This window comes from Megalops cyprinoides, chromosome 9, assembly GCF_013368585.1.
Source record: "Megalops cyprinoides isolate fMegCyp1 chromosome 9, fMegCyp1.pri, whole genome shotgun sequence".
NCBI lineage: Eukaryota > Metazoa > Chordata > Actinopteri > Elopiformes > Megalopidae > Megalops > Megalops cyprinoides.
The window spans coordinates 20,963,644-20,989,889 of NC_050591.1; the positions used below are offsets into that span (position 1 = coordinate 20,963,644).

Below are 26,246 nucleotides of genomic sequence, written 5' to 3' on the forward strand. Positions count from 1 at the left end.
TTATGAATGTCTGAATTATGGATGATTCGAGAGAGTGCCGCCAATCAATGCTGCCATGAAGAACAAAACCTTATTTTGAAACACTTCTCTTTAGATGTGCACGTTTCATGGAGGGAAAAAAATGAGGGCATAGGTTTGTGGCTCTGTTACGCCACAAGAGCAGGTCCTCCAGCCTCAAGACGCTGATTATTAATTGACATTCAGGAGCACAGTTTTGTGATGTGACTTTTATAAAAATATGTGGCTCATTGTTTGTTGTTGAGCAAAATATCGATCTGTTGTCTGGGCACTTTGTGACAGATAAGGATAATTCACAAAAAATCACACAGGGCTCTTGAGTTCAGAGAAAACAGTCTAGACAGTCTGACTCCTCTTGCTGCACAATATCTCGGACAAGTCATTTTTGCTGCACGTTACTGAGTGAACATTTCACTCACTCAAGGAGATACCTTCCACAGGAAAGTAAACATGCTACAGATATGTTTATGCTGCGAAAGAACGTGTATCTCTTTCAGAGACGGTTGATGAATATTGTTGGAGTTGATGGGAGTGAACTTGCCACAGCCATATCTACACACGTGCTAGTAGCACCTTAGGTCCTTAGGTAATTAACTAATTTCCTGTTTGTGTGCCTTGTGTTGGGTTGACAATCTGGATATTGGAGTCTCTCCATCTGGAAGGTGTAAGCTCTGTGGTGTCAATAAAATCTTAAATTCTATCACAAGCCACGAGTCAAAGCTGTGAGATGCAAGTGTCATTCATTAAATATGAAATCTGCATGCGGTTTATGCTCAATTTTATTTTTAAACATTCACTGTAATTGTGTTTCTGGATAACAATTTCGTAAGAATAGACAATTACCTTTTGAACTTTTGAATGTGATACTTTGTAATGAGTACACCTGGATGCATGATTTATATGACATTAGATTTGTAAAGGAAGTGTGCCTCGTTAAGCAGCCCTTACCGTAGCAACAATAAGGACATTATAACCCTTACCAAAAGCAGAACTACTCCCCTGCTCCATGCCTTCTTTATTGGGAGATACACTTATCTTAACTGGTCTTAATTAAACTTAAGGAATTGTGTGAGATGGAATAACAGCGACCCCCTTGACACGCTTGCACGCTATATTTGAATAAATGTTGAAATGATATAATTGTGTGTGTGTGTGTGTTAACAATTAAATACTTCGAAATAAGATTTCACCAAATATGTTGATATTTATACACTGATATTGATATATATCCACGTAAATAGCCTACTCTTCAGCGTGCATTTTTGATACCCTGGTCCATTTCATGAATACTAATGCAACTGCTCGGACAACGTGTTAAGCGTGATTGTCGATACGATAGTTGCACATTCAATAGGTAGGATGATGAGAAACAGACTCAGTAGTTGACAAATGATGCACGATTGGCGGCAGAATTTAACGTATGTGAGAACTGTATTATTTGTACGGATTTTTGTCAGAATGTTCCGAAGAACGACTTACGTATCTTATAGATTTTACGTTATCTGTTTACACAGTCATTAAAATAAATGCCTTGCCCAAGGGTGCAACAACACTGCCCCATCGGGGAATCGAACAGACGTCCTAAGCGTTACAAGCTCCATCGCTTGCCGCTTTCTTATGCTGCGATCACCGTGTCTGGGTGGTCGTTGAAAAATTGAAGACAGCGCGCTCACGCACGCACGCACGCATGCATACACGTGTTATGCCATTACCTGGCATGTGCCTTGTTACCTTGTGCCTGTTTGTTGATTTAGGCATAGTAACTCGCTTCTGTTGAGACATTGGGACTGAGGAAACAGTCAAATGTAATTTGACAAAGCATAAATCGTTATCATATATGCCTATCTACTTTATAGGTCAACTGAGTGCTTATTGTTCGCGTGGGTCTGTGAGGTAGTGCCACAATAACTCTTCGGTCGTATAACATCACATTACATAAACGCCTTTGCATTACAGAGAGTAACACTTAAGTAGGTCAGTCCTAAACCTATCAGATTGGATCATTTACGGACATGTGAAACTTTCCGCGCTCACTATCATGATTTGCTTAACTTTAAAGAAAGGAGGAGATGATATATAGGAATTTAGAGACTGTGTTAGCTGAATCACGTAAGAGTAAGTTCATTTGATCGAGTATTATTTCAAGGCCAAACCCAATGATTCCATCAACATTCATTCTGACTTGATTGGTTTTTACAAATGCATCCTCTTTGGAATGGATACTTTTCACTTTTACCGATTACCTTACGCGCTTGCTCAACATACTTGCACACCTCTTCTGTTCATTCAGAGACCCTATCTCTACAACATCTCTCCTCCCGAAACCCACTCCTTTGGCTTAGCTTTCTCGCATTTTTTTCTGAAAATCGGCTTAGTAGCTTTCGCTCGGTGTGAGGATTGTCACTGTCTCTGCTGAAAGAGCAGCGAACGCTTTACTCATACTGGACGAGCCCAGTGAAGGCTCGTACAGATAGATGTTACAGAACGCTGGGACGCCACTTCGCTTTTTAGACCACACTGGGCAATAAAGAGCCGTGGATTAAATTTGAAAAGACAACATGGGAACTAAATGGCATTTCAAAGTTGTCAGTGCTTTGCCATATTTTTTGCACATTGACAATGACATTTTTGTAGAGGATGTTCAAACCAAGCCGTAGGGCGCAACAAAATCTCTTCTCTGGGTTTGACGCCCCCACCCTTTTCTTCGATCTGATTTTGGAGAGGAATTCTTCAAGCTATGCATGCACAAAACCACTTTCATGGCAGACATTGAAGTTTTCAAAAATCTGAGTTTTGAGAAGGGTGAGTATTCCATTGATATCATTACATGTACTGTCGAGAAGTTCGAAGATATTTCTGATTTGGCAGGCTTCATTTCACTTTTCAGATCTGTGTTTCCATGTAGTCTTATGTTGTTTACTCGGAGGGTGACTTTGTGTAAAATTTAAGCCATTCTGGTGAAGATGGTACAGACAGCTACAGATTCATAGCGGATATGTTTTAGATCATATGCTAAATAGGGAGAAGTGCAAAACATCGATTCGCCTTTATTAGTTCATAATGAAATGGCAGAGCCGTTAAATAGGTTCTGGAAAGTAGTGTGTTGTGTTCCTGCTGTTTTCATGGTTGGACGTTTGTAATGCAAGTCAGACATTTTATATGTTTGTGAAATCCAGTGTTCATTTTTTACAGTAACGAAAATTCTCTTTGTTCCTGTGCTTAAAAAGGGGGAGGGATGTGAGCAGTCAGAGACGTGAAACTGGTTCTTGATGTTTTTGGAATAAAGTGCTTGTCACAGGAGTCAGAGCAGACGCCCACTGCTTCTGCCTAGAGCAGCGAGAGAATTCAAGGTTAGGAGTCGGAGCTGTCCGTGGTGCTGCAACGCAAAGCTGCCTGTTCAATCATGTTGCGATATCGAATGAGACTTTTTTTCTCGGCTGTGATGCAAAGTTACTGCTTGCTCATATAGTTCAGTAAAAAAAGAAATCAGGTTGTTAATGTAACTACGTTAATGACCCAAAGCAAATTATTACCAGTACAGATTTTCTTGTATTCTAATTTTGAAATGAATTCGAATAAAAACGAATTAACATGACTTTTTAAACAAGCCCAGCCTTGCACTTGCACTTGGCATAAACTGGAAAAAAAAAGATAAAAATCTAGGGTGCGCCATCGTTTTAATGAAATTAACATCTGGTGATAACTGGATTAAATAATTGCCTGTACAATTACGTATTTATTGGATGAAAACATTTTAATTGCACGGCTCATGCTATTCTTTGACATCTCAAATGATAATCAGTTATGTAATGAGTAAGAATGGTTTACGGCCGTTTGGGTGGGACTTGTTATTGCAGAAGTCGGTCAGGAGGATCAGCCTGTTGCCCTGGTCCTCTTGACGCGCGGGATTCCTATTGACGTGCCTGACAAGCACCAGATGTCTTGAATAGATGGTGATTTGTGAAAGTGTGATTTATTTACAAAGCTTCCAGCACTGAATGGCCCTGTCATTTATTTATCTTGGCGGTGGGATACATCCCCTTCTGCGTGGAATGTGATTTTAAAATCTACATTTACTGCATGCTTAAAACAAGTTCAAATTGATAGTGCTTGGAGTGGGTGTAATATGTTGCCATGTGTGTAGCTACTGCGATAGTGACTAATGTCTCCTACGGTGAGAGACCATGTCTCCTATCTGAGAGACAGATTTCATTGACACTGCTGTTTACTGTTTGCTTAATATGTGCACAATTAGCTAGAATAGGACACAGCGTAATATAAACTCACCAGCAGAAATGGGAGGGTTTCTTTATTAGTAATAGGCCTACTGTCACAAACTATAGTACCTAAGTGGAATATATGTGAATTGAAAACACTTGTCTCATACTGGATCCTACAACCCTTCAGTAAGGCTGCTTATATAAAAAAGATAGGCATAACGAGTCATAGATTTAAAAATATTGTTTAAAATGACATATACTTAAGGTAAAGCATTATTAAATGTCATGCAATAGAATTTGGTCAGGCAGAATACCTGAGACCTCAGTGTATATATCTCTCTTAACCATAAACCAAAAAAGGCAATTTGATTTACAATGTGTTGCCTGGCCTTCTTATCGTGTCAAGTGAGTGTGAATAAGGTGGTTTGTGTTCAGTGGCATATTGCTTCATTAGCTCTGAAGGTGGGGCTAGATCAATGTCTTATAGAGGGCCAAACCATGCATGTACTGTATGCACCAGACTACATGAAAACACTGTAAATACAGGCCATATCTTGGGTTACCATTTAGGGAGAATTCCCAGGTGTCCTTATCCCTGCCCCCTTTGCCATAGTATGTCAAACACATTGTCAATAGCTTGGTAAGTTCTCTGCTTCTGGAAAGCAATCAACATCAATAGGGCCAATCTGTTGTCATTCCTGTACGCCTGTACTTGTGTGTGCATGTGTGTGTGCTTTCAAGAAGATAGGCAGCGGCCGCACCAGGAGGGAAATGCTTTTTCATGTAAATGTGTCCCCCCCTCTCACAATGATGAATCTGAGCTATTTTGCTTGTAGATTTCCTTGCTTTAGGGCATGGAAGCCCAGAGAGAACTGCTAGTCAATGAGGGGCTTCCTTCACTTCATGCACTGACTGCTGTCTCAGTTCATGGACATTAGAGAAAATTTACGGTGTGGCCCCTTCACTTTATTTCAGCACAAAATAGATTTCATTTCTGCGATTGCTTCAGCAATAACAATAATTTCTTTAGTAATACAGAATTCTAATCATTCTTCGTCTTTATGGTGATAATGGCTGTAGAACACACGCCTATCACATGAGTTTGAATCGTTGTTCTTTTTGAATTTACTCTGATGTCTCTAGTTTTGTGGGAGACAGAAATGCTAGAGCAGGATGGAAAACTGGTGATACTGAAATGTTTTGAATGCATTAAAATATGAAGTAATGTTACAAAGGAACATATTCTTAACAGATACAAAACGTATAATAATTGTCATTATTATCATTATGGTTAATAATAACAGTAATGATAATAATGTTGCATTGCATATGTCTTTAGCCAGATGGATAATGCTGGATATTCACTGAAAAAAATTATTTATTTTGTTATCACTTTCACATGTAGATTTTTATGTATACATTGAATTATCTTTGTTTCCATGGGAAAGATTTATATATTTATATGATCTGAAGCCTTTTTATATTCCTTATTTTTTCTCTTGGATATTTTAACATATTACCTTTTGTACAGTAACAATGGTCATAAATCTCATAATACCTGAGGTGCTTTTGTGCCTGTCTTGTAGAATATATAGAATATGCAATGTTTTGTATACTGACACTAACAATATTGTCAGTAGCCAAGTTGGAATTAGTGTGTCATGCCCGCATAAGTCTAACATTGGTTTGTCACTGATATAGTTATTTAAATGCTTAACAGATGCCCTCACTACAGGCCATCTGTGTTTATAAAGATTTCACTATTACCTTTTTAGAAAAAGGGTTGAAGGGGACAACAGTCAAAATTCAAATCCCCCTCCCTCTAGTCACCAGGCTAGATCCCACAAAGCTTCCTTAATGCCATGCCAGAATGCCTGATGTTGGACATCATATTTTGGGTCAAATAGCAGGTATTAATGCAGCTCAGTTTGGAAAATGTCCTGTAGTACAGTGATAATAAATATCTGTCTGTTTACTCTAAAGTTGGGAGATTAACTGAAGCAGGTGGACACTTAGAGAAGACACAGAGAAGACAACTATTTTGATATACCTCCAACTCAGCCACAGAAATAGAGGGGGAAGTACAGGACCTCTTCTCAGTGTTTCTTTGATGTAAAAGCAGGAAGCTCGAGAGAGAAATCTCGCTCCTATCATGAATATGTTAAATACAGCAGTCTTATTTCTATTGCATTTCATAGCCCCAGGCTGGAGAATACATTTGTACTGCACCATAACCATCACTCTTGATTAAATAGCCGAGCATGCTGTAAGTGGGATTTCCAGTGCTTCGCTCCATGTGTGAATTGTGAGGTTGGTTCCCTGTGGGCTTCACACAGTTGTGTGGGGCAAACTGTTTGTGAGTGCTGGCCGTAAGTGTGCACCAGTGTTCCGACCCCAGCCCCTCTGATATTTATACTCACCATATTCATTTTACCTTTCAGTGCAGATACAGGAGGCCCTCTAAAAATGCAGGGGATACATTTCTGAGATCCCACAAATGGGGAAACAAATATTGTACTGGTGTAATAATAAAGAAGCATATAAAAAGGGTGCTTGTTCCAGACACAAAATAACCATATGTTCAGTTTAAAAACAATATAATAATGCAATTGACAACTAATTGATGGAGGCATACCATGGCTGAAAGAGCTTCTAAGAATGAAGCTTATTTATAACTAAGTTAACATGTGTTTTTTAATCATTAAAATATTACGTTTGTTAAAAAATAATGAAAGTAACAGGAAGTAATTCAAAACCGCACAAATGCACTTGCCTTTTAAAAGTAAAGAAAATATGTGTTTACACTATCAGACGTCAAATAGTGAGGTGATTTTGTCCTCTAAACATTTTATACTGGTCATCTCTGTCTTGTTTCTCCCTTTAACATTTCTGGAAACTGAAGTGTGGAATCCAAATGGCCATTTAATGCAACAGTGAGTGGCCATCTTGGGAAATAAAATTATTTTGGTACTAAAATGGAGAGCATAAGGACACATAAGGATAGAATAAGCATAAGGATAGAAATGAACACATCAGTTCATATAGTGCAGTCAACATTGAAAGGCATTTTAAACTTAGCAGAAAAGATGAGGACTTTGGTGCAGTGTGCTAGTGACATAAACAGTTGGTGCTAAGGTACTAGTGAGTATATAATTACTCTTTGCATGTCAGTCAAGTCTGTTTTCATGGTTTTCCTTGTTTGTTTTTTAATGTAGAGTACATTTCTGTTTCATATGTGTACTTTTTTACCTATCAGTTTATATGTATACAGTCTCATAGGGAAAGTTGTGGATATTTACATAGATGTATTGTACAGTCTGTTTCTGTATCCTGTGTATGTGATTTTAATAATAATTTAAGATGTATGTGGTGACAAAGATCAAGATGAAATGTTACAAGCTAGATTATCAGTCTTTCACCCATTGCACCTAAGACTGATCTTTTAAACTACTTAACTGCCTGGCAGTCAAACCTAGTTGTTAGCAAGCTGCAGTGGGCTAATTCAATTTCATTACTGGCTGCATTTATTTCATCACATCTGCAACCTATACAGTGGCAGAGAGAGCAGAGCAACTGGGTCAGGTTTGCAGCTGTAGAGGGAGACTCATCTCTCTAGTTAGAAAGACCACTCTTTCACTCACAGAAAGCGCTTCAGTAAATGTTAATGTCAACTGTGGAATTCAGAGAGGACTGACAAATAAAACTGCTTGAACCCCTGTTTGAAATTTGAGAAAAAGTAACTGAATTATCAGATTCAGTTACTGATAATTATCAGATGATCATCTGTGTCGTAAATTAACATAAACACCAACTGCTTACTTACAAGAGTCCCGTGATAAGTATTACTAGTAGTGGTATTGGCTCCAGCCACATCTGTGAGGTGAAACCATGGTGAAGATCACCAGGGTCCCGCTGTGCATGTTATGTCATCGCCACTTAGATTATAGCTCTATATCAACTGAAACCGGATTGACCACTGAGGCACATCTGGTCACTGCATTACCCGTTACCACTGCATATATATTTTTCTCCAAAAACAATGCATTAAATGGGATCCTCTCTATGAAATCCCTCCAGCACCACATGTGCCGCCCAGCTGCAAAGGTTCAAAGGGCCTGCTGAATGTAGCTGCAGAGAGGGGGGGGGGGGGGGGGGGGGGGGGGCAGGCAGATGACCAGAAGGCAGAGGGAGCCGGCGCGGAGGTGGGGGGGGCACTTAGGCGAAGAGGCAGACGGTGTCAGGGAGTTTCAGAGGATCCGGGAGAGAGATTTATTCAGGGATGGGATGCAGGCTCGAACAGCCAGGCAGTGTGGAGCGTCTTTGTAGGACTTGGACATCCTGGACATGTTCCATCACTCCACTGTAGAGCGCTCAACAGTGGTGGCAGCAGCCTCACTCCTTGCCCGCCGGATCTACCATTTGGGGGGAAGCGTGGCAGTGCCACAGAAATGTAGACTGGCACACATAGGTGAGTGAGTCTGTATGATTGCAACTATGAGTGTGTCTGTGTGTCAGAGATAGTCTCTGTCTCTGTGTGTGTGAGAGTGTGTGTGAAACACAGAATGTGAGTTAGAAAATTTGTATGAGTTCTTGGATTTATGAGATGTGTCTTTTTGTTTAATTTTATTTATGGATGTGTATGGTTTGGACGTATATGACAAGGACGTATATTGGCGTGTGTGTTACATGCATGTGTGTGATGTGTGTGTGTGTACAGGTTTGTGTGTGTATGTGTGTGTAAGTATGTGTGGTGTTTGAATGTGGTGGTTGTGTGTGTGTGTTTATGTGTATGTGCATTTATGTGTATGTGTAATGTTTGCATGTGGCTGTTATGTGTGTTTGTTGGTATTTGTGTGAGTGTGTGTGCAAGCGTGCATGCATATGTGTGAAGGTGTGTGGATCTTTGCTCCAATGCTCTGACCCGTCACCTGATTAAAGCTCAATCAGGTGACAGTCTGCAGGGAGCTCTCTGGGCGAGAGGAGGCGCTGTACTAGCCCACGGGTGTCAGTCACACATTTCAAGTGAATAGGAATATGTTTACTGTGTTGTTTTTTATTTCCTTAGCTTATACCAGTGTAAAAATGCTACAAGAAATTCACCGGAGCCATATATAACAGATGGTGCTAAACACAGCATAAATCCAACATAGTGTCTGAGCTATTTTTAGAGCTGTGAGCAGTGGTTATGAAGCCTCTCTGCCAATTTCTCCTGAGACAGTGCAGTTCCGACTACAGCAGCAAAGTACTGTAGCTTCCTCAGATGCAAGAGGAAGAAAACATCTACGATCATGCATATTTGCTTGCGAGTGTGTGTGTGTGTGTGTGTGTGTTGTATGCATTGTATTTGTGTGTTTGTGTCTATTAGTAAGTGTTTGCATATTGGGATTTAATTAACTCCTATCTCTGCCCGGTAATGATGCAGGGTATCTCTGTTCTGTGACAACAGGCTCCTTGAATCTGGATGAAAAATGTAAATCAGACAATAGCGCTGTATTCAGACGCTGCATCATGTGATACCAGAGCAACTGGCTGGGAATATAATACTGAGTTATTTATAAACCAGGTCCTTGGGGTGTAATGTCTGTGTTGCTGTTATGATAATTGTTAAACCCCAGTAATGTGTGTTTATGTGTAAATGCTGTGTTTTAGAATAGTACTATTTCATAATCCCTTATGAAAGTGAATCTTCAAAGTAGCTGTTCTTGTTCTGGTGCTGACGTGGTGACTTTGTTGCTCCACCATTGCTCGCTGGTTGCTGCTGCTGATGATGATGATGATGATGATGATGATGGGGATGAGTCTGGGGGTAGGTGCACGCTGCATTATGCCCGCCTTGTTCTCTGTTCATTGTGTGCGGGACAGTTCTTAGGCACAGGGCGCTTTGTTGATATGGGTATCACAGAAATGAGCTCCATGACCCAATTATCCTGTGTTTGATTTCCTCTGTGCTTCCATGGCACGCCGCGCTTTGATCTGCGCTACGTCTGTAGCTGTTTCGGTTGATAAGTGCGTTTAATACCCCTGCGCGCACCCACCTCCCCACCTCCACAGCCCCCCAACCTCCAAAGCAAAGCACACAAACACAGAGCGTAATTTAAGGGTCAACGCAGGTGAGAGCAGAAGACCAACAAAGCACGTTTATCATACGTTTTTTTGTTCCAATGTTTGTTCCAGTTTTTCCACCAGCCGCCATGTACACATGCATGCATACCCATCACATTCACGACCCGCACACACGCACAGACGCATGTATGCACACGTGTGCTTAGTCACACATATGCGTGTTGGGGATGGATAGGATAGCAATATAGAGGTGGAGAGGTGTGGTAGGACTCGACCCTGGCATGAGAAGTCACCCCCGACACATACACTCATGGACACACACACACACACTCAGACGTGGCAAAGCACAGCGCCTCTCTCACCTGCGCTAGTCTGTTCCCTCCGGTCTGTGTTTTAATCAGCCCGGATGCTCCTCTGGCGCTCCTTGCTCACGTCCCAGGGCAGGGAGAGCAGTAATCGGCCGTGAACATTTACTCCCCACTGAGCTAATTGAGTTTAAATGAGGTGAGAAGAGATGGGGTAATGAGAGGGGTTGGGAGGGGGGGGGGGGGGGGGGGGGGGGGTAGGGTCAGATGGGAATCCAGGTCCGTTCAACGGCCTCAAAGCAGTATTTTTTATCTTTATCTATCTATTTGCATGTATATCTTCACCCTAACTAAACTGGATTTTTGTTAAATATTTTGTTTTTATTATTTTAATTAAGCAACAAGGGTGATTTTTACATGCACATCTGCCGTGTGTTCAAGAACTTTTATTTATTTCTTTGATTATTTTAAGAATGTTACTATGGTCCTACCTAAAAGAGCTGGTAGAGGTCAGTCTTTTCACATGTGGTGTCTTTTTAGAATTTTGATGACTACAAGGGACACAGTCTAATTTTTTGCTGCAGGGACTGCCAAGACACTTGGAGGTGGTATGTCACTATGACACCAGGGGATATGTAAATATTTTGTCTCTTCTTGCAAACTAGACGTAAAGTAAATGTTGCATTTTCTGTGTCCTGTTATTTGTCAGAAAAGCAGTGTCTTGACATCTGAAATGATCTTCCTAGATAAGTTGAAAAGGGAACACCAGCCTCTCAGACTCAGTGACCCTCGTCACTCATAGGGCTGTCAGCTGTTCTAGAGGGTACTGCGGTGTGCTTGGCAGGTAGCTCCATGACAAGCTTGACTCTGGCTCGCGATTGCGGCTCCCATGTGCATTTTGATTCATTTGATATTTGAATATTCTGTGACTGCTAACATTAATTATTCAAATACTCAAACCCTTCTTATTTTTCTCCGCATCACTATATGAAAATTCCGGTTTTGTTTACGCTGCAAAGAGGTCTGCGCTCACTCACGCTTTCAGGAAGAACAATGAATCATATTAATGAATTTTCTGTTATGTTATGCAGGGTTTGTAGGCTCCCTTCATGAATATTGATGAGAAAGAATAAAACTCTTTTTCCCTTCTTTTTTTAGTAATTAACATGGATTTGAATACTGATCCAAGTAATTAATTAATCTTTTGTTTGAATATTGAAATTATTGGCCCACATTAGGAGGCACTCAGATATGGGGGGCTGACTGGTAAATGATAAGCTGTTGAGTGCCATTTGCTTAAGTGAATGGCTTGTGACTTGCTTGCTCCAAATGGCTTTTCATTACAGTGTACTGCCGATCAGTTTGTAATGAGGCGTGTGAAAAGGGCTCTTGTACTGTGGAGATGCGTACGCTGCTGCCACTTATCACAACCCCTTACACTAGAGACTAATTTAAGGTGTCCGCGTGTTTTCTTTTCAGAGGTCAGGGATGCCACACGTCTCTCCATTCATATCACGGCCTGATTTGCACACAGCAAGCATCCACACCTGAGGCGTGTTTGTGTGGAGAGGAGATGTAGTTGACAGACATGCAGGCATCCTTTTTGCCTGTTTGTACAGAGTGGTAAAATGGGACTAAGAACTGTAGATTTGGTATTCATGGAAAGAGCAGCATGGAGTGAGGTCATTGAGGTCAGGCATTGAGTGGTGTATGGTGTAAGGGCGTATAGTGTAGGGATTGATTATTGTATAGTGTAGGGGTTGAGTGGTGTATACAGTAGGGGTGGCATGGGGTATAGTGTAGGGGTGTAGTGGTGGAGAGGATAGGGGTGGAGGTGTGAGGTTGTAGAATGGTAGTAGAAGGGTAGTGTAGAAGTGAGCGTGGATTTCTGTAATTGTTCAAATCTGAGGCTGGACTTGTTAACCCTCTGTACCATCACAACTGCAGGTTGTAAAACAAACAGCAGATGCCAAAGCCACTAATGTGAGCTGCCACCTAACCAGCATACCTATCCTTTCTATCCTTCCTCTAAGCCAGTGAAAGCCCTGCTCTATAAATGGCAGGATATGAAAGATCTGAGGGAAAAAAATGTAACATTCCTATGGGGAAGCAAGTGATGACGTACCGGCTCTCCTAACCGACAGGATGTGGAACGAAAATGGTTGAGTAAGTTTGAAGAATCCAATAAGGGCCAGGCGCATTTTAAAGATCACGGCATATATTTTATTTAGTTCTAGTAAGTGTGCAGCAGAAGAAAAAGATGTCCTGAATATTTCAGAAAAAAGACTCTCTCTTAATGAACATTAAATGAGGTCTGCTGCTGAGTTGGGGGCGGGGGGAGGGAAATCCCACAGGAACTCTCCACTCTGATTGGACAGATGAAAGACATTGTCTGAACTGTGCAGAATATCTAGAGGATGTTGTTAAAGGAAGTGTCTATCCAGCACTTGCACTGCTGCTGTGTCTGCGGAGTGACCGTGAAATGTGGAGTAGTGGTCTGTTTCCATTATTTCTCAGTTTCTTTTTTCATTCATTCACTCTCTGGTTTCATCAACAAGAATTATTTGTATCTTGATATTCACTCAGTTTTTTGCCTCAAAATAAAGCAACTGTACTTCATTTGATCATTTCGTTTATATGTCCACTCTACTCCCGAAATGAAGTGTGATGGAGAAAATCCTCCTCTTTCATGCACGTATTTGTTTTAATGGGATTTCCCCCAATCTGTGAATTGAAGATAGCAGAATTGGGCCAGGCTGTGCAGGAGCTTGTCTGTGGATGGAGAGTTCTGGATTGGGCCGCAGACAAAGGGAATAGGGGGGATGAATTATTAATTTACTTTCTGAACTTTCAGAACTAACGTAGAACAGTCAGTTCATTGTTATATTTAAAAAGTACTTTGATAACGTCTCTCTAAATTAGTGTCCTTGACCCCTTGAAAACGTTACATACAGCAGCAAGCACAGGAGCACAGGAACACTTCACCCCAGCCCCTCTGGCCCTGTTAGACCAGTAACAGAAACGCCCACAGTGCGGCAGATACAATCTCTGTGTTTCTGATAACAATCCTTAAGATTCCTTTTGACACACATCTGACTAGAGGTTTGGCGGAGTGCGGAAATCCTCGCAGATCGTTATTGTTATTCCTGGCAAATCCGCCTTCGACTCCCTGGATGCTAATCCTCTCTACCCGGAATTATTGTTATCCCTGTTATTCCTGCCGGAATTCAGTGACAGATCAGGGGGTCATTTGATGAGTTTTTCACCACCTGATTTGGCACAACCCCCACAACCTCCCCTCTCTAAGACGTCATGCCAGGCATCACAGCATTCGTAATACTGATCTAAAATCAGTGGTGAGGGGACTGTAAACATGAATGAAGCTGTAACACATAAATTGGTGGTTAAAAAGCACAATCCTGCTTCCCGATAAATCCCTAGGGCTATCACTGCCTCTGTCAGAAGTGGAGCATCTAGAGCTCAACCAGGATAAAAGGTTCTCATGATTTTTTCATAGCCTGGTGTCATTGGCATTTTTTCCATCCTGAAGATATACTTTGAGCAACATAGTAGCACTATTAAAGTAGCAGTGTGGAGCAGTGGTCAGGGCGGCAGTTTGGAACAGTGGTCAGAGCAGCAGTGTGGAGCAGTGGTCAGGGCAGCAGTGTGGAGCAGTGGTCAGAGCAACAGTGTGGAGCGGTGGTCAAAGCAGCAGTGTAGATGGCAGCCAGTTTAGGAAGCATTGAGCTAATTGCAGTAACACCCCCCTTTGTGATGCTCCACTCATTCACTGCTTATTTAGTACAGTGCAGGTTCTTACTCTGTAGTAGGGCTGGGCGGTATATCGACTTTTTAAGTCATATTGATATATTTTCAAACGAGATATAGGATGAGACAGTACCATTTATATCAATATAGTTCGATGTCACATTACATAACCCGTGTCTTCCGTAAAGCCGTGCCAGTGTTTGCATCTCTCCTTGCTCACACTCTCCGCGCAACCCCGCCCCCACTCTCCCTCTGCATCTGCGCGCAAACCCGGCCCCGCACAGTGAACACCTACAAGGGCTGTAGAATGGGGAACATGTCTGCGCTGAGGTCACACAGCTGTCCTGCCTAGCATATTCAGATGCTTAGATGTAGTGGTAATGCTGCATGCACACCTTCATTTGGTGATGCTGAATGACGGCCCCTTTGGCATACAGAGGCACGTGTCGAGCGCATGTGTGTTCCTGTGCGTGTGTGAGTGTTTGTGTGTATACATGCGTGTGTTTTTGGTTCAGATAGCATGTTCCTTGGGGGGGGCTCATCTCCTGAGGCGAGAGAGAGCAGGTGATGTGTTGTACAGAGGCCTCTCTCCACACACGTTATGGAGACGATGGAGAGCTCATTGAGTCCAGGCAGAGGCAACTCACTGAGAAACCAGGAGATGAGTGGTTCTACCTCATTGTACAGTTTAGTATTTTCTTTTATTCTCCTCACTGACCATGTACCTGACAATGTTTACATATTACTATTACCTCTGTACATTAAATTACATGTGTACATTAAATGTACAGTATTTGGAATTATTCATATTTTAAATGTATTAGGCATGCATAAATGTATAATGTCTACACATTTGTTCTAGTGTTACATTTTTTATAATATTCTTAATACATTTATTAAAACAAAACATGTGTTTTTATTTAATTCCTCCCCAAATCTTTGCTGAACACTTGGTAAACACATGTACTTAAGCATATACAAGGTAAATATTCATATTTAATTTTCACAGACACTGTTTATTTATTTAATATTTACTAGCTCTGCTCAGGTATTCAAAATACTTATCTAAATGTTAAGGGCTAAATAAAGAATTTTTCAACTTCAACTGTGTATTTCCCTCATGAACAGACATAGACTGGTGTGAATATCCAACATATGATTTCTCAGCTGTTGTACTTGATTCTCCTCACACTCTTCCAGATGGTCTCAGAAGCTCCATTCCATTTTAGGTATGTGGGTCTTGGCTGTGGGATTCAAAGTGAGAGGGGTGGGGTCAGAAATGAGGCTCTCTTCCCCAGACCCTGACCCACCACTCCTGAAATTGAGAGAATGATGCTGCTGTCTACAGGTGGTGACATTGGGAAAATAGCCACTGTATTGTTTTGTTTAATCAATAGTCTTAACCAGTATGAATAATACTGTCATTACAGCTATATTACAGTCTGTGAAAAAAGGGAAGAAGTGGATGAAACTCCCACACTCACCTCTCCATGTTTGCATGTGCGCAGACGTGTGTGTATTGCACCAGGGTTCAGAGAAGTTGCATCAGATAAGTGCAGACTGGTGCAAGCTCTTGAAAAATGTGCGCCAGTGTGGTATTGTCAGGAGAAAAATGAGGGTCAACCATGTGAGTTCTGGGTTGGGCGCTGCTGTTGCACCACACCCTTGAAGGTATTTTGCCTAAAGCTTTAGTTTCACTAAAAGATAAACCTGTATAAATGAATGTGATTTAAGATGCAAGCACAGTGGTAAGTGGATAAGGGTGTCTAATTATAAGTGACTAGAATGGTGGCATCTGTCCAAGAGTTCAGTACTGTCTCTCCCCCCCAGTGAGGGGTTCCCAAAGAGCCAGTCTTAGCCAGTCACTTCTGTGTCTCAGTCATCTGGTGCTTGAGTGCTTTATCCCTTTTCCACAGTATAGCTATGTTGGAGAAAGCTGTAGCCAAAGCTGGCTGACCCCGGTACAGTGGGAGTGATTTTTGAATGCATTATGAGCAACTAGTGCTAAGACACATGACAGGATGCTGAATGCAGCCGTCTTCTCAGATCAAAACAACTGTCAGGCTTATTTCGCCCCCCATCCAAGGCAGAGGTTTCCCCTGAAGAAACTAGACTCCCTGCCTAGTGCCTCAACTAAGCAAGCTGGCCTGGCTTCAGCTCTGAAGTGGAAAAGGGGGCATATCTGAATTCATTTCAAATGTGTGTCCCCATGATTCTTTGTGTTGCAGTTGAGCGATGCATGAGTGTCATGCAGTCTGGGACCCAGATGGTCAAGCTGAAGAATGGGTCCAAGGGGCTGGTGCGACTTTTCTACCTGGACGAGCACAGGTCCTGCATCCGCTGGCGGCCATCCAGGAAGAGTGAGAAGGCAAAAAGTAAGTAAGCAAGGTCACTGTGTAACCTCTCTTTCCCCATACCAGAGGAGCTTGTGAGGAAGAGAACCAGGATCTCCAAGAAACAACCTTTTCCACAGTATTTAGAATTCTGCTCGAAATTGAATTGACGCTAATAAACGTGAGGTTAAACAACAAGTCAAGAATTTCATAACATTCAGAGGTATTGTGCATCTCTGTGAAATATCATGTCTTGGTAAAAGAAAGTAAAGATCCAGATGGTGTTTTCATAGAAAAGCCTAAAATGAACCACACAGGTTGTTCTATTGATGGTCTCCTCAGGTGCAAAGGTCTTGTTCTGGCAGAGTTTAATCCTTTTTTTTCCTCTCCTCCCTGGATCTGTTGCTAAACCTTTTGTTCTTCCACTGACCTGACCTTGTCTTAATGGTGGATTACCGCTTAGTAAAAGCCAAAGCGGCATTGTGTTTTTTATTTCATTTATTTATGTATTTATATGCTCGCTGTTGTTTATATTCTCGTTGTTGGGATTTTTCATTTTTTTAGTTGAGGTACAAATGTAATTGTACATTGTTCAAATCTGAAGATAAGCCTCTTAGAATGTCTCCATTTGCATAATTAAAAAACACCAAGTACTCCTGTTCATTGTCTAGTTTAGAATCAAAATGAGGCCACTGCTGGCATTGTTACTGATGGTGTTGCTGTTGTTGTTTTCAGAGACATACGGGAAGTCTGTAAATAAGATTAGGTCCTAGAACTGAAAGTGTGAAATCCCAGTTTGGTATTTTCGTTTAGTTTTTTCTACCAAAATATAACAATGAAAAACTAGAAAACTGTCATTACAGCCAAAAAAGTATAATTTCAGTACAATGACCTCTGTTTAATATCAGCTCATCTTTCACATGCATGTATATTTAAGATAAATTAGGACATCACGAGGATCAATCTTACATCAAAGGCCCATTATGCAACCCAGTAAGTGAATCGCCACTCAGAGCTGGTTGCTTAGCGGTAAATATAGCATCCTGAATGGATGCAGTCCAGAATGGGAATTTAGTGATCTAGAACACTGATTCTCAATCCTGCTCCTGGGCCCCCCCTGCTCCGCACGTTTTCCATCTTTCCCTGCTCTACCTACCTGACTGAACTCAGTGGCACTTTTGATTATCTGAGCACACCTGATTTAATCAAGAGCATGCACACTAATTTCAATCAGGTGCGTCTGGAGCAAGGATAGATAAAAGATATGCAGGATAGGGGGCTCCAGGAGTAGGATTGAGAAACACTGATCTAGAATCATGCCTGATCTGAATCTATCCATAACAGCTATCCATGTCTTGCATAGCTTTGGACCATTTCTCTTAAAGACTTTTAAAAATATCTAAACAATGCACAGACCACATTGTTATACTTAAATGATTTTTCTTCTGTATTTGAGCATGTGAAAAAATTGCTCTCCTTGTTATTAAAAGCTGCTTTAGGACAGGACAGTTTCAATCCTGAAATATGTGCATTTTTTCACGTGATACATAAACATGTAAAATGGTCCAGAGTTCAGGCACGTCCCAGGGATTCATGGGAAGTACACCTGTGTGAGACAGGTGTGTGAGACCTGAGTGGGAAAAAGAGTAACTGTGAATTATACAGAACAGATTACTGGGGCTGCACGTTGGACTGTAAACTACAGCAATAGCCTCTGATAGTACAGAGCTATTTATGCAGAGGAAATTGAAATGCAAACCAAAATAAATCTAAATGTCATTATCATGATTTGTGTTGAACAGCTTTAGCTGAATGGAAGGAATGGAAGCCTGAGGGTGTTGTGCTAAGACACAGTGTTGGTCTGTTCATTATTTGATCCATTTGTTTGTCTTTATTTCTGGAGTTGCGTGTTTCAGCTTTTCTGTGTAACCAAATTTTCAGCAATCTGATGTCTTCTGTGAATACCACTATAAGCTATTCAATTTCTTTATGGCTCTCTGGACCCAGAATGCATTGCAAGTGCGCAGTAAATTTGACTTCTCTTTTCCTCTTCTCTCCTTGTGTCTTGCATCCCTGCCTTTGCAGTTACCATTGATTCACTATACAAGGTGTCAGAGGGCCGGCAGTCAGACATCTTCCATCGACACGCGGACGGGAACTTTGATCCTGCTTGCTGCTTCACCATTTACCATGGCAACCACATGGAGTCCCTGGACCTGGTGACCTCCAACCCTGAGGAGGCACGGACCTGGGTGACAGGACTGAAGTACCTGATGGCTGGGATCAGTGATGAGGACTCGTTGGCCAAGCGGCAACGTACCCATGACCAATATCCTTTCTGTCTGAGATGGAGGAGGGGTCCCAACTACAGAAACAGATACTTAAAATAGTGCTGTTGCACTGTCTCAGGTCTCCTACTCCAAGTCCCTTCACTCTGCCTTCAAATGAGGTAGGGCCTACATGTAAGACTGACAGTCCCAAAACCACTCAGTCACTTGCCTTGCCAATCATTTCATTACACCATTAAGAGAATCATGCCTAAATCCTGAAAACATGTCTGTCCTTGATTTCAGTTCCTATTTTACCGGTTGTCTTCAGGTCAGGTTCACCTTATGAATTTGGAAATTTGAATTTGGAGGGGTGTTCTCTCTTTTTTTCCTTACATGATGTTAGAAGTATATGCTTCAGTAGAGGGAACAGTTTTCTTTTTTGAGTCTTTTCAGCCTTACTGATGAAATTCCTGTCCACTGACATGTGGAATTTTGGCGGCAAATGCTTGGATTTAAAAAATGCATGGTAAAACCTGACTGCTCTCACTCGACAACACCTGGGTTTCCCCCCTTCTGTCTACATTTGTGCTGCCTATGTGCTGTCCAAACAAAACTGTTCATGACCCACTTTGTGGTCACAGCAATGTCACCATAGTAATTCTGGCCCACAGGGATGTGGCCCAACTCCAGGTTTGACATTTGATGGAACCTGATGTATGCTTGGACAGATTCTGGCTGTTGGATAAAAATAACTCATAAATAAACCAACCAAAAGAAACAAATAAAACCCTGTGTTTATGGCCAATGCTAGGTAGATGGGATTGTCCTGAAGATGTTTTCTGCAGTTAAAGACACAAGGCAAGAGCTGTGAGGTGTCATCCCATCAGCCACCAGGTCACCGTGCCAACTGCAGTCCGCAGTCTTGCGCACAATCCTTCAGTGAAGGCTGGATGACTTTCAAGACAGCTTCTGCACACTGTTACAAAATGTATCCCCATGTACATGACATTGTGCTCTAGTTAATGCTGATGGCTGAGTTTAGAGCCATTTTCTCTTCGGAGAATCAGGTCCGGAAATTGTCCGGAGTTGCCCTTTCACATATGTAGCACACAACAGGAGATTGTCTGTGTCAGATGCGTTCTCACCTACTGGAAATACTCCGTATAGTTTAGGCAAGGGGTGGCGCCTGGGTAGAGCGTGCAGGAGGCAGGACATGACGCAAAAAGTACGCTGCGGAAATCAAAGTGTTTTGTTTACAGCACATCGAAGATGGCGGACGAGGCTACCCACTCACCTGTAATGATGACTGTTTTTGTGTTGATATCAATACTACATGTATTTGGATATAGCCGCAATATCAACACAAGAGTGGAAAGCAATATACAGGCAAGCAGAAAAGAGTATGAAGCATGTTTATATTCTTCTGGTTTCGCGCCAGTCGCATGATAGAAACGTCATCAACACGCCCACTTCCTCGCTGTGAATTCTCCGGACAATGACCTGCTCTATTCACACATGGACTCAATCGGACATTACACGGACTTTGTACTAGTGAGCTGGCAGGGTGAAGTCCGTTTAATGTCCGGTCCAACTGATTCGGACATTTGTGTTCTCACATACATCTCCTCTGGGTAATGTCTCGATAAGTTCAGGGTTGCAGTGCATGTCAGAAAGGGGTTTAGGATCTTTGTTTATTTTTATTTCATACCAGTCAGTCTTGCTAGCACCCAAACTTTTGAACATAACTGCCATCATTTCCAGAAAGATTTTAGTCTCCTTTAAGAATTGTCTATGAGAATGCTCTTTCATATTACTTGAGTATGAATTATATATTACAAAGAGACAAATATTATCCACTCTAATGTCCTGTGGTTTCATGCATTACGCTCAGCTGCACTCTCCCTGACCAACCCCTGGAGCATAATCTACCCGTAATGCATCAGTAGCCATTACCAATCCTTCACTAAGAAGTGCCCATAATTCATCAGGGGCATGACTGACCCTGCAGCAAGAAGTAGGCAATGACCAACCTTGCCACAGGAACTGACTGTAATCCCTGACCCACAATTCTCACAACACCATTCCTTAACATGTATCACATGGATGAAACAGACCTTTGAGGAGGCAGACAAGAATGGGGATGGTCTCCTGAATATTGAGGAGATCTACCAGCTTCTGCACAAGATGAATGTGAACCTACCCAGGAGGAAGGTCAAGCAGATGTTCCAGGTGAGTTCTGCTGCCAACACTTGTCTCAGATCATGACTACTGACCTGAAACCAATGAATGCGTTTCATCCCAACTGCTGACTTGGAATGAGTGAGTGTGTCAGATCACTCTGGGTGATTTGGGGAAAATGAGTGTTTCAGATCACTATGGCTGATTTGGAGCCAATTGGAGTGTGTTGGATCAGTGCGGTTCGCTTGGTTCCAATGATTGTGTTAGATCTCAGTAGAGGTGGTTCCTGCTTTTATGATAATGTGTTCCTGGAGAACAAGTTGTAAAATTACCCATGAATGCAATAATATAACCGCGTTTTGCAGTGTTCTGAACAGGATAGAAGTTGACTCTTTTATAAGGACAGCTAGTATAACATGTATTGTCACAAACTGTCTTGCCCCAAAACGGCAACCGCTTGTGCCTCTGACCTGTTATCACTGTGTGTCAAAAAAATTGTGGGTGACCTGAGGTTAAAGAGTCAGATCAGTACTGTTTGCTACATCTTCCCTGTCAGCTGGGGGATGTTCAAGGTTACTGCTGATTGCTTTTAAGAAAGTATGGCAAAGAGCATGTTCTGGGGATCTATGACAGAGAACAAAACAATTACAGCCACTTGCCCCCTCTAGCAGCAAAACAAAGTGCCATCTATGGTGATCATTAATTTTCAATTTTCAGCTTTTACAGTAAATCACCATGCAGATATCCATTTTACTGCACTTCAAGTCAATGAGGAATAAAATCCCAGAGCAAACATCAGATTCATTATGTGAAAAAAATCCATAACTTTATTACATTTGTGGATTACAGTCCTCTTATTATGTAGTAATGGTATCCTGTCGATCTCAGATGTCATTAGTAAGACGGGGAATTGAATCTTTGTTGAGGCTTCAGTAATCCCAGGGATTTAGGGAATAAGGAGCATGAATTAAATAGCTGGTATTGAGCGCCTCTCCATATCCTTGGGAGGTACTTAAGAAAGTAAGAGAGGTAACAAAGTAGAGCAGTAAAAGGATTTCCAGTGTAAAGCTTCTGTCCTACAGGGAAGATAGCAAGGCTTTCACTGTCAAATCACATCCGCCAACACCATAAAGACAGGTCAGTGCAGTGCACGGACAGATAGAGTTGTATTTTGCTATGGAGACCTGCAAAAACAGAAACGTCTAATATCTAATATTGATGGAGCTGTCAAGTTGACAACATTTTTTTTAGTTTATGATGAATTTGTTGACTTTTAATAATTAATTTGTCATCTTTAAAACATTTCTAATGTGTGTTTTAACGATAATTAATACTTTCTTTATATGGCACTGTGCAACGTGTTTGTTTATCATACATCAGATCATAATAATCATCCCCATCATTTATCATCTTCATTAGTCTCACTTTGTTGGACACAGGCCAAAGGGACACAGCATTATTTTGCTTTGCTGTATTGTGCACTGTATATTACAATGGTCTTTCCCAGGGATGATTCTGACATGGGCAACACGTTATGTGTTTATTATTTTTAACTTGTGACTTTTCAATTAACATTTCATTGTAATGTGATTATTTATTCTTATTTAATTTTCATTATTAGTGTGTCTTTTATTTGTAAAATGGTCAATGATTTTCATTAAAAAAAAAACTTAATCACCATTTTGTTGATAGCAAATTGATTTACCTTATTTATCTCTTAATTTCTGCAACTCTAATTACAGTCATAATTTCTTCATGGCTGAGATTTATAACCATAGTAAAGTATTATTATTTTATGAGATAGTATTGGACATGTACAACCAGAAAGTCTGTTGGAATAGTCATAATTCCATAGGTCAAGCCATTAATTCTGTTGGAACAGTCAGAAATTCCGTAGGTCAAGCCATAAATTCTATGGGAACAGTCAGAGATTCTAGAAGTCAAGACATAAATTTGTTTGAAATAGTTAGAAATTCCATAGGTTGCCATGATGGAACAGGAGGCAGCATCATAAATTATCATGGAATAACACAATTCTACGACAGCTCTCAGGCATACATATCTCAGTCATACATACACATTTTAGACATAATGCTTGTCTAGCCTCCGGGTATTTGTTACCCCCAATCCATTGTATTCCTCTGCATCTCACTGCCCATTGGTTCCTGCAGGAAGCGGACACAGATGACCAGCAGGGCACCCTGACATACGAGGAATTCAGTGTCTTCTACAGGATGATGTCCATGCGCAGGGATCTCTTCCTATTGCTTATGTGCTTCAGCGACAAGAAAGACCACCTGACTGCCGAAGAGTTGGGGAACTTCTTGCGCAGTGAGCAGAAGGTCAGTACTGGTCATGTGACAGCAATGTCATGAGACATGACCATCACTCGCTCTGGCATCTGTGAAATATATATACACAACCCTGTGACATGAAATACATTATAAGGTAATCGCTGGTGATTAATTTGAATGAAGGCTGGTGCTAAGGTGCTTATTACAGTAAAACTACAGGTTCCATATCAAGCACAGGCAGAAATGAAGCACTGCTTGTTGCTGGATAAAGAAGCTCAAAAAGCACATACATGCTACAGTGAAAAATATTTCCTTTTGATTGATTTGCTTGTCTTTTATCTGTACTTGCTACTTGTTTCTTTCCTTTTATGTATTTGGTGTTCAGCCCAGGTTTGTGGAGTAACTCATTGTTATTACGGATTATTTCTCCGTAGCTCTCGCTGTTTCACTCTGTATTTTAATAGTAATTCCCATTAGTGTCTGCTCAGAGGCACTCCGTAATCCCTTCTCTGAACTGGCAGGCGTTGTCTCTGGGGCTCTATTTGCCCAAATGAGAGTGCCCTCAGGCTCCAGGCTCAGAGAGTTTCTAGTGAAAATCCGTTTTATTACACAGACTAAAAGCGACCCTATGTAGCAATGAAATCAGCTTCCAGTAGTGATGGAAGAGTGAAGCTTCATGAACCCTTTAATGTGTGGAGCTACCTGTGCAAATGCCTGGCTTAAATAACACAATCAAAATTATTTTGCTATTCTTCACACTGATTTGTTTAAATCACTGAGTGAAAGATAACGCATGCTGGCTTATTTTGGTTTGTGAAGCCTCACTCTCCCATCATTGACTCAGTCTGATATGTTTCTATTGCCTGAATGAACCCATATGGGGTCAAAGTGGGATACCTGAAGGAGACAGAGAGACAGAGAGAGAGGTTCCTGTCAGAAAAGAGGCTTTGTGGAGCTGACTGAATGGGGCTGCCTCTAGCTGGCAGGTTGCAGATGAATCCTCTTATCGATCCTGAAAGACAGCGTCCACACCAGAATCAAACCCCTGTTTCCTCCTCTGTGTCCCAACAGATGGCCAATGTTACCACAGAGTACTGCCTGGATGTCATTGATAAGTTTGAGGTCTCTGAGGAAAACAAACAGAAAGGCATCCTGGGTATTGAAGGTGAGCGTCTGTCTTTCTCTCTTTGGCTCTGTTTACCTCTTTCAGTTCCAGTTCATTATGCTACATTGGTGTGAAACCCATTCTGTAAATATGGCCCAAGCATAGCATACGTGATACAAAAAATATAAATATACATTTAATTCAGTGAATACATATAATTAACACAAGATAACGCAAGATAAATGCTGTCATTATACCAATGATAGCTGTAATAATGAAATATTAAACCAAGACTGTCAATTGGAATCACACAATTAAATCTTGTAGCTGTTCATGTATTTTTTAACAATCAGTGTTAGCCAGATATTCATTATCCCTCAGACTATAACAACCTGAAATATACAGTGCCATGAGTGGCTTCTTTGCCCTTCCACTCTCTTAACCGAATGAGGATACTATTCTAATTACAATGATGTCTTACTGAAAAGGTCTTATCAGTAAAGCACAATACCATTCTTAAATGGCAAAAATGTTTTGGTTAAACTTGTTAATCTGACTGGGTGAACACATTCAAATATGCTTTGCCTGTTCTATCTGTAGTAGCAATTCCAAAACCCTCCAAAGAGTGTGAGAATCTATGGGAGTCTACAATCTAAGTCTTTTTTTATGACTTAGACAATTCTCTTTGTTGAAGTGTCCTGTTAGCAGCAGGGGCTCATAAAATTTTAACGAGAAGTTTGCCAGCTCCTGCTTATTGCCGTGCTGTTTGCAGAAGAGTGGCTGGAGTGTAAAGTTGGCTTTGAGAGTGGCAAATATATGCTGGTTTGCGGGCATTTATTGGTCTGCCGTAGAATGAAGGCTGCCCCTTGGGCATTGTTATCTCACCTTACCAGGTGGATCAGTGTTCTGATTCGATCTGGCCCTTCTGCTGAAGCATCTGGCATGTTCATTTCGAGCAAAGCCTCTTATTTTTGGTTGCAAATAAAATAAAGAGGACAGAAGTCAGAGTCTTTTGATTAGGTTTAAGGATGATATGGGTCCTGTGTCAGCATTGTCTGTTTGGCTGATTTGGTTTTAAAGAAGCTTACTTCAATGGTAAACCTGACGATATTGTTGCAGCCTATATTGGGTCAGAACAGAAACTTATTGGATAAAAGTAGGTTCCTTAGTCTGCCTGAGGAGGAGTTGAGGCTAATCCTATCACATCGGCATGGGGACGGGTGGGAGAAGCTGATGTTGGCTGTTTGCTGCTTCTTCTCAGGGGGAGAATGCAGTTGAACTGTGTGTGTGTGTGTGTATCTGCATCTGTGTGTGTGTCTCAGTGCTTGTGTGTGTTATTAAAGAGCTCAAAATCCCTTAAACAGGTTGAAGGTATAGATGGGTAGTATTTTTTTCACTAAAAAGTATACTCGTTTTAGGTATTTTAGTAGTTCCTGTCCTGGTGGATAGTTAATATGTCTGATATCATGCTTGCATGCAATTCTCAGATATGTTATCGGGCATAATGTCTGAGAACTTGCAGAAGCCTGTAGCAGAAGTGCATTATTTCCTGTTTTTTTTTTTTTTTTGCACAGAATGAAACAATGAAGGGGTGGTTGCAGTTGTCATATCAGAAGCATCTGATGCTGAAAGCTGCTATTTCTCTATTCGCTCTGTGGGATTGCTCTATGAGTCAAACTTTGGGATATGCCT

The 26,246-nt window shown here is 41.3% G+C and overlaps 1 protein-coding gene across 3 annotated transcripts in view; it reads left to right on the plus strand.

Moving 5' to 3' along the window:
• Nucleotides 1-1,991: 1,991 nt before the first annotated feature.
• plch1 (phospholipase C, eta 1) overlaps nt 1,992-26,246 on the plus strand; it is a 47,598-nt gene continuing 23,343 nt past the window's right edge. For 2 of the 3 annotated variants that reach the window (XM_036536298.1, XM_036536299.1), the window contains exons 1-6: nt 1,992-2,820; nt 16,603-16,749; nt 18,793-19,036; nt 21,077-21,206; nt 23,327-23,497; nt 24,521-24,614. In XM_036536298.1, the coding sequence (XP_036392191.1) occupies nt 2,760-2,820; nt 16,603-16,749; nt 18,793-19,036; nt 21,077-21,206; nt 23,327-23,497; nt 24,521-24,614 (847 nt within the window). In that variant the 5' untranslated portion in view covers nt 1,992-2,759. The remainder of the gene's footprint in view (nt 2,821-16,602; nt 16,750-18,792; nt 19,037-21,076; nt 21,207-23,326; nt 23,498-24,520; nt 24,615-26,246) is intronic. The other variant, XM_036536300.1, reaches the window with a different exon arrangement.